The 9,841-nt window shown below is 37.8% G+C and overlaps 1 protein-coding gene across 1 annotated transcript; it reads right to left on the minus strand.

The window, feature by feature from the left end:
- Positions 1-358: 358 nt before the first annotated feature.
- On the minus strand, positions 359-7,679 carry LOC108788646 (poly(A)-specific ribonuclease PARN-like; the record flags this gene model as incomplete). The annotated part of the gene is made up of 3 exons (XM_018558466.1): positions 359-1,091; positions 1,691-1,854; positions 7,487-7,679. Coding segments are annotated over 3 exons (407 nt in total), but the record flags the coding sequence as incomplete, so codon positions are not given.
- Positions 7,680-9,841: the final 2,162 nt, after the last annotated feature.

Genomic DNA, 9,841 nt, shown 5'->3' on the forward strand with positions numbered 1-9,841 from the left:
TAATATATTTTGGAGGGTTTTTTTCCCCTCAAATATCTAAATCCTCATATTGAGATCAACTGATACTCTGAGCACTCCATTTAAATGTTCTGAGTGAGTCTGAAGAAGTGGGTGGGAGGCAGATGTGCTCACACCAACTGCCAGCCAGCTAGGTCCCATATTTCTTAAGTCTACACCTTGTTGGTCCCAGATCAAGTATTTTCCAGCTACTTTCCTCCTCCAACTGGTCTGGCCACACACAATGTCAGAAATATTCAAGCCGATATGAAATCAGTGTGGTTTACAGGATTTTGAATTGCAGGTGGTACTCTTAAAATTGAGAACAGCAGGAGCATGTTATACTAGCCTAGGCTCACTCTGTCCTTTCAAAATATGAGAGAAAGTGTCCTTTAAAACACCGATTTTAATAGTTCAAGTTCTGTAACAAAAGTTTAATTATTGACCCAAGTAACTAATTTCACATGTTAAGGTTTAAGCAAAGACAAATGCATCAAATGCTTGTACATGAAATAAACTTGCATAATGGAATGAAGGATTTACAGGTGATAAGTCAAGTTAGATGTTGCTATCCAGAGTAATTGCAATATTTAATGACTGTTGAATGGAGATGTAACCCAGTGGCAATGAAAGCCTGCAACATAGATCTGTAGTTTAGATCAATAGAGGAAGTGGAAATATAAATAAGAGCATATGTTATATTATTTTTCAAGGTTTGGTAGATTTTACAGCCTTTAAAAAATTAGGGAGACTACCGGAAAAATGAAGACACACTCTTAAAGGTAAACTCACACAATTATACAACATTCTTGCTTTATTACACAGGTGCTCACTGGAAATGGAAATTCATATGAGAACCTACAGCTAGCACAATCACTTTTGCTCATCATACAAGAATAGTTGTGCTTTTCTGAAAGCATGCCATCATAAGAGACTTTATAGGCAGTCAATGGAAATGACAATATAAGCTGCATTGGAACACATCCACATGACAAAAGAAAGTAAAATATGGCTTTCAAGTTTTCAGTTGCAATATCATTGCTGCTACCAGGTCTCCGGGACTTCAAAAAGGGCAGTGGAGCTGTTACTGCATTCTGTAAATAAGAATATGTGACATCAATATTCCCATATATTTGCCATCTAAAGTTTTAAACATTTCCACATACAGAATAGGATCTGACGAATGGCACTTGAACACTACCCCTGATCATGCTCAACTACTGAGAAATACTACATCATGACACCACACCCTGGGCTTATATACCTGCTAAGTATTGACTAAAGATACCAATGTCTATGGGTGTTGGTGTAAGAAATGTAGAATTAAATATGGGCATCCTCCACAAATTTCACCTCTCAAGAGAAACATGAACTACTATATAGTGGAATGCATATTTTAAACACTAGGATCCTTATTGCTGATCTGAATCACTTTTTTAGAATTAGAGAATTTCTTGCTGCGCAACTATACTTCGAGAGAAGTTACATTCATTAAAATTACCTGGTCTAAGTTGCCCACAAGCATCTGTGAAAAGAGCCCATATTTTACCCTAGAAGTACCATCTGATCTGAGGCTGCCATAGCACAATTCCGTTCATTATAAAGTGGAGTCTGCTAAAAGCAGGAGTTCTCAATGAATATACAACATGTCTGTAATTTTAAAAAGGCTTAAAAAAAAACAAAAAAGCTTTACCTGCTGGATCAGTCTCTAATTTCTGACGCTTGTGACTCTTAGTTTTCTTTTTGGCTTCAGATGCTCCAGGATTAGTATCACCTTGATCATCACCAACATCTTCAGAGACGGTTTCTTCTTGTATCGGACTCATACTTCTCCTTCCAACAAGGCTTGTAGCAAAGCTAAAAAGATGTTAATTAAAAGAAAAAAAAGGTATTAGATATTTATCCTCTAGTTGTGATAAGATTTAAAGCAAATAGTCAACAGGCATATATGACTTCTATGTTTTGTAAAGCAGGTGGTGTTAAAGTTTGCTCTAATTTCATAATTCAATCTTATGGTTTCAGGACATCTGGATGATAATTGTTCAAGCTACATGGCTAAAGGCATACATTGTTTTCAAAATCACCAGAGTAGACCTATTAAAACAGCATTATATATGGATATGTGGATGACTGATGGCATCAGAGGTCTTCATCCCGGTTTAGGGATGGCGGTTTCAAGTTTGATACAGACCATGTTATTCACGTGGCTACAAATGCCAATGATATATTCCTGATGCTCATTAAAAATGAATAAGCTGCTTGGATAAAGAGCAAAATGTATGTTATGATAGCAATCTTGTTTTAGATGGCGTAAAGAACCAAACCTTTTTGGTGGTCTGTCTAGCTCGGAAGAATTTACTTTGAAGATATTTCTCTCACTTCCTGTTGCATTTCCCAAGACAAAGTGAGGGGAAATCCCATCTTAGACAGTTGGACAGTTGTTACCAGAATATTTATCCCTATTGGAACAATTATGCTCCCCACTTGCTCTCAAACAATTCTAAAATTTAGGATTTGCCTTTTTGTTTTGTGGGGACAATTGTCACCAGGACATAGGGAGGGTGAGTCATCCCGGCAGGGACACAGATCTTCCACTCTTAACCCCTTCGTGACTGACGACGTACAGTGTACGTCGCCAGCATCGGGGCTGTTATTCGTATATTTTGTTTTATATAATCTGGCCACATATTTGGTCATCTGATCTCTGTTGAATGGATTAGAGAGTTAAGACTGGATCATTCTACCCTTCACTGGAGATCACATGAACACCAAGGCTTTCGCACACAAACAAAAAGATACCGCACACCGCGGATGAAACAGATTTATTGAAACTTCTCCATCGCAGTCACAAGAGGCGTGCAGCTACATGGCAGGGGCGGGGAGGACTTACTTTCTTCTTGCAACCAGAATATAGAAATTTCAATAAATACTTAATTCAGTGGTATCCATGGTGTGCAGCATCTTCCTTTTGTTTGTGCATTAAGCTGGAGTATGGACAAGCTCAATCACCGACACACAGGAGGCTCTTGCAGAGAGGCATTTTACATGGGAATCAGAACAGTGATATCGTTACTGGAATTGTACATGGGCTTTTGTCTTTTGTTGACTTGACTGGCACCAAATGCATCCTCAGCACAGCTTTTTCGCTGAAAATTGTATTTCAACCCTTCTATTACTCTTTTTATACATCCCAGCAAGACAAAACATGCAAGTATAGACCCATTTTGGAGTAAGAGAGCTAGAGTGCACAGCAAGTACAGTGCTAGCTGATTAAGTGGCAAGGTAAATGTACAGGGTGCTTCAACAAAGAATAGGAAAAACAGGGAATATTGACCTGGAGGAAGCTTGCAAATTAGTACAATTTTATATATAAAAGCCAATTAACCTAGTGACAACCAAGCAACTAGCATTTTGGTTATCAGGATGTCAATGACAGACTGTTTCTCAGCACAGGTCTCCTTTAATAACATCCAAAGCCATAAAATACTTAAATGCCAGATTAACAGTACACTTGAAATTTGGCTTTTGGTTACCAGCAAAGCTGTGTAAGGTGTCCAGTCTTTCTGTTTACATTAAACTTTATATAATCAAAGAGGTCTGCACACTGTTCTGTTAGACATCAGGTAGAAACAGACACAATTAGTTAACATTTACTATAATAAAATCTTTGGAATGTATTAAAGTTGGTGTTACAGCGAATGCATGTCTGAAAGTTGACACAGCATTAGCAATATGCAAACCCAGTTAAAAAAACACCCAAAGTATTCTTGTGAGCAAATTGATATTTCAAAAGCAAAAATGGATTTACTATTTTTGACAACTGTTCACCACAGCTGGAAAGGTGAAAAATGAAATGTGTTAAATAAAATTTGTAAAAGCAATATAAAAATTACACTTTTTTAAAAACACAAGCAGGGAATACAACAGGGAAGCATTCCGTACTAATCCCTCAGGAAATTTGCAAACCTCAGGTTTTTCAAGAGATAGCAGGTCTGCTCACATAAATACCAGTGTTATGCTAAGGAAGTGCAAAAAACATGGTTTTCCTGACAAAAAGAAAAAAATCTTTAATTGTGAGACGCCAAAAAGCTAGCTTTCTCACAATAGGATATATGGGTGTTATTATTTATAGATGCTGGCTTTTTTGGGGGGGCAAGCAACACCCAATTTGGTCTTGCCTTTGGCATTTCATGGACCATGGATCAAATTTATGGCACTGTGCTGCCATCTAGAGCTGGATAAAGTGAGCTACACCGGACATAGGACTTAATACTTAAGTGTTAAGGGCAATGCCCACAGGTGGGCTACCAATTTCTCTGAATAAAAGCAGAAGTCCAGGTTCAATAATAATGGGATGTTGACCGGAGGACATCACTGGAACAAAGGACGACTAGAAAAAGACTGCAAGCAGAAGCCATTTTCCTGGGAAAGCGTAATCGCCACGAAGTTCTATTCGATCTGAATTTGTAGGCTGAAGCTAAGTACCTTTAATGTATCCTCTTCTAGAAACCTTTGGGCGCATGTGTATGTATATTGTAGCAACCTGTACATTTGTTTTGTATTGCTTTCCTGTAAGTTTAGTATAAGTGTACATAGCATTTTTGTATAGTAAAGTACGTTACTATTGGGTCAGTTTCCCTTGGCTTTACTACAAGAATCAGACAATAAATCTCTGTAAACGTTTTGCTTAGCATTACAATAGTGTACATGATCACAAAAGAAAATAGAGTCTGGGTAAGGGGGGTGACAAACATTTGTAGAGAAGAGACTCAAAAGATAAAAATTATGCCTATATACACCCAGTCTTTTGTATTACTAGGGCACTACAAGGGTAACAGAAAAATTGTAAAAAAAATGAACTGTTTTAACATCATAATAGGATTTTTGTACTTACAGAACACACAGAAACACCCCACATGGAGACTCAGGGCAACTCAAAGGCACTAAACCCCCCTCCTTCTGACCAAACTTCTTGCCGATAGTCTTGTAGCCCATTCCAGGCTGGTGCAGGACTACAATCTTCTCCCTAATGTCCTTTAACAGCTCTTTGGTCTTGCCCATGGTGGTGAGGTTTGAATGTAAGAGACATTCAAGTGTCTTTTCTATACATGCCGAGTTATCTTTAGGAGCACATTCTTAAATTGACAGGACTAATCCGTCTACCACATACCCAGTCTGTGGGAGCCAGAATTATTGTTGGTTGGTAGGGGATCAAATACTACTTTTACTCACTGAACTGCAACTCAATTTATAACATTTGTATCATGCGTTTTTTCTGGATTTTTGGTTGATATTCTGTCTAATTATTATCATAGGTGTATTTTAAATTATAGAGACCTTACATTTCTTTGTAAGTGGCTAAGCTTCCAAAATTGGCAGGGGGATCAAATAATTATTTTCTCACTGTATATGCCACTTACGGTCTGTGTAGATGGATATGCTTGTTCCTCCATGGATAACGTTCCATCTCATTTCACTGAAGCACTGGTCTGCTGATGTCATGGTGTATAAATGCCTTTACAGGCCGAATTTCATCATTATATGGGGGTGCACTAGATGCCTCAATCATGCAGAATCATGCCACTGTGATATTATGCACATGCAGCAATAAAGGGTGTATTCGTCAATGAGTTGAGTGCCAGTGTCCCATGTTTCCCTACTCCTGAAGGTGGTGCTATACCCATTGGTTAAGAGACTCAAGATCTCCACTGTGTCCTTCAATGAACAAAAGAGGAATTGTAGCCTTTGAGAACACACTACAAAGTCAAGTTAGATTTAAGATTGTTATTACATGGTCCTTTAGTTTTCCACTTAATAAAAATTGATCTTTGCATTAGTACATCTGCAAGCCAGATGTTTCATTTAAAAAGATATAAAGTTCTGTTACATAGGATGAATGCTATTCCCAGTATGGCCTAAAAGTACTATGCAGGACTGCTTGAAAAGGGAAGCGACATGATTAATTACTTCTATAAATGTCCGAGATACTTGGCTGGTCTTGAAGAATTTTTAATTCTTCATTTTATCAGTTTAATCTGAGAGCTGTTATTTTACTTACATTTTTGGGAGAGATATAAAGAAACATGCCGCATAAAACAAAACTTTTCTGACAAAGGAATTTTTTTTTTTTTCATGTGGGTGAGATGTGTAAATGTAGAAGTGTGACCCTGCCGTCTAAGGACACCACTGAGTTACCCATCAGCCTCTAACCACTAGAAATCTAAAGATTTCAGTGACCAATTTCCAGGAGATTTCTAAAACAGCACCCAGTTTATCAAAACTAGGAAGCACAATTCTTTTCTTCTTCGCTAGAACTGTATAACAGTACCTTTGCATGTAACAGAAGAAATAAAGATCAAATACTGTCAGAGGAGGGAAATTAAATTTGAAAATCAGTGCAGCTATGGTGAGGCAGAAAATGTACTTTGTGGTATTTGGTTTTTCCTGAGTTAATGCTAGGGAGGACAACTCTTTCCAGGTTGCTTAGCTCACATTGGTAAATGCTGACAAAGCAATCAGTTTCACCAATATTGCATTGAAATGGAGAAAACGCTGAGATTCAAAGTTTATGGTGCCAGGCAAATCCAACACAACACACTTGTAACATTAAGGTTTCAAAAGCAGGTTGGAAATTCTTGGAAAGATTTTGAATTTCACAGCTACAAATGAGCATGTCATCAAATTTAAACTGAGAAGCCCTGTGTAAAATGATGCACTACCGGGTGCCTTATATATTACTTTTGTTTTAAGCAAGAAAGCTTAGTGGACAAGGGGATGAGTAGATATTAGTCCAGTGACAACATATAAAGTGCGTTCCAGCACGATTCATGGTTGGAACACACCAGATAGCAGAAATCAATCAAAGCCGCGTTCTGGAGCGGGAGCAGTCCAGGCGCTACCGCAAGGCAAGTCAGGCGCTGCAGGTACTTGTCAAAATGCCTGTCTGCTACAAGTACTTGTCAAAATGCCCCGATGTTTGCGCTATGTGTTTTTTTTCCCACTTACCTTCGGTACAGGAGAGCAGCGGCGAGTCAACGCTGGTCCAGTGGGAGGAGCTCCAGGTGGGGTCCTAATTTAGCTGGCCGGCGACTGCCAGAGGATGCCGACACGCGCGGCACCTTCTAAAACTTCATTCAGTTCTGATGTAATAATTAACAACTTCAACTAATCTCATTCCATAGATGATTTATTTAAAAAAGGCCAGCTGACCTCTAATTCTATGCTTACATTACCTACTATGATGAACTAGGAAAGTGTCTTCATTTTGGCAACATTAACCAATAAAAGTGCCAGGACCATCTAGAATCTGCTTGATTAGTCACTGTCCATACACAAAAAAAAAAGAAAAAAAAAAAAGTCTTGGTTCACTCATATCACCCCCCTCACAATCTCCATCTGAAAACTCATGACATCCATGGCAGTCAGAATGCAAACACTACCTTACCACATTACAGGAACTAGATTTATTTTGCAATTATTAAAAAGTCACCTGTTTGTGTAAAAGTCTCTTGGGTTTTGTGGAATGTATGAAGTGTAGTGGGTTTTTAATCTCTTCCTCTCCAGATCTTTCCAGCCATCTTCAGTCCATTTTCTTTTAGTGTGGGAGTCTTGATTCTTTTTTTCAACATATTCAGCATATGTCTGGATACGGTAACTCTCTGCATACTGGCTGGTGTTAACAGCTGAAAAGAAAAAAAAAAACCGAGATGTTCAGATATTTGTGGAGAAATACACACAAAACACACTTATGTATTTCATATACACACTATTGTGCACAAGTTTTAGGCAGGTGTGAAGAAATGCTGTAAAGTAAGAATGCTTTAAAAAAATATATATTTGTATGGTTTATTTTTATCAAAACTTACAAAATGCAAAGCGAGTGAACAGAAGAAAAATCTAAATTAAATTTGGTGCGACTACACTTTGGCTTCAAACCAGCCTCAATTCTTACACCTGACTAATCCTACAAAATCCCTGACTTTATTCAAGTGTTTGATTAACCAATTATACCAAGCAGGTGCTAATGATCATCAATTTCATAGGTAGGTTGAAACAGTCATTAACTGAAACAACTATGTAGGAGGCTTAAACCTGGTTGAGCAACAGCCAAACTCTGCTACAGTTCACAGGTCATACACCCACCGAGCCCTAATTTGAAGATCATCAAGTATGTCTGGGATTACATGGAGACAGTATTTGAGGCAGCCTACATCCACAGAAAATCTGTGGATAGTTTTCCAATATGTTATGAACAACCTACCTGCAGAGTTTCTGTGTGCAAGTTTATCTAGAAGAATTCCTGCCGTTTTGAAGGCAAAGGGTGTATGAATTACAAAATATTGATTTGAATTTTTCTTCTGTTCATTTACATTTCAATTATTTTGTTAATTCATAGAAATTAAACTATTACTAAAAGTAGGGTTGCACAGATAACAAGTACGAGTACATGTACCGATACTTTTGAGCTCCAAGACTAGAGAAAAATAAAAAAATTAGGGAGGCAGCTGTCATTTGTAAGGAGCACACTGAGCTCCTGGGATTTGTACATCTGTTTTAATCTACAATTTTGTTTTTATAAATATAAAAAGGGATGCACAGATACCAGTTGTATGAGTACTGGTACTTGCCGAGTACTTGCAAGTACGAGTACTGATACATTGTTTATTGTCATGCGACAGTTTTTCTAAACAATACAGACTAATGATTTCAGGACAGTGGTGGAGTGCCAAAGCCATGTCCCAGCTGCAACCCTGGTAGTTCTCATGAAAATGCCAAGTATCTGCACTGGTACTCGAAAAGTATCTGTGCATCCCGAACTAAAAGCATTCTTGCGTTACAGCATTTTTTTTTTTCTTCACACAATAGCACCCTTTTCTTGGAGTGTTGTAAATTGAAACCAAATATATAAATGTATGTCAAAGGGAAGGGAGGTAGTTTAGGAAGTGAGGAAGTTAGGTTCTAAGTCTCTCTCATTGACATAATACAGGTAGATTTTAAATTACAGCTCCTTGTGTGAGCTCATGCAACTTTAATATAATGTACTGGTATTTTATTTTGTCAATTTTGAGGTCTGGAACATAACTCCTTTCCTTTGACTTAAATTATATACTGGATTTCAATTTACACCAATTTCTATTTACAACCATTCCCTCAGAAACCTAATCCCAGCGTAAATTGAGGGCATATATTATATAATACGAGTTACCTTGTTCTTGAGATTTAGCCTATATCATTAATTATATCCATAATAATCTTAACTGCAAACTTACATGTTTATCCTTAGTTACAGTGCATGACTGGATATCCAAATATGGCACCTTGCTAATAAGACACCAAAAATTTAGCAAAACATCTACGTGGTGCCTTAAAGCTGAACTCTGGGTACAAAACTCTTAGATATGTTCAATAGCCACAAAGGCTATCCACTTGTGTGCACCAATTGCTTCAGGACAATATTTGTTTAGCCCAGACTTCTGCTTCAAGGAAGCAGAATGGTTGACAAAACTGAGGAACTGGATGACTTTACACTGGCCCATCCCAACTGAAGAGTTTTTGGCAAGTGTGCACCATGTCTCCAAACACGCAAGAGTTTTTCTTTAAATGAGCAACCATTAGATCGTCACATACCTTCCCGATTGCTCACAGATCTAAACAAGCAAGGAGAATATTACTCTTTACATAAAACCAGCAGGTTTACTTTGCAATTGAGCCAGCAGTCTAAGAGATTTGTCATTTTGGAGTATATAGAATATGTCAGTTCTGAGGTTAGGAGGCACAGAATATATATACTTGTTTTATGTGGATGAAGTTTGATGTCTGGTATCAAATCTACATATGCCTGGTA

Source organism: Nanorana parkeri, unplaced genomic scaffold, assembly GCF_000935625.1.
Source record: "Nanorana parkeri isolate BGI_ZX_2015 unplaced genomic scaffold, ASM93562v1 scaffold341, whole genome shotgun sequence".
NCBI classification, from domain to species: Eukaryota; Metazoa; Chordata; class Amphibia; order Anura; family Dicroglossidae; genus Nanorana; species Nanorana parkeri.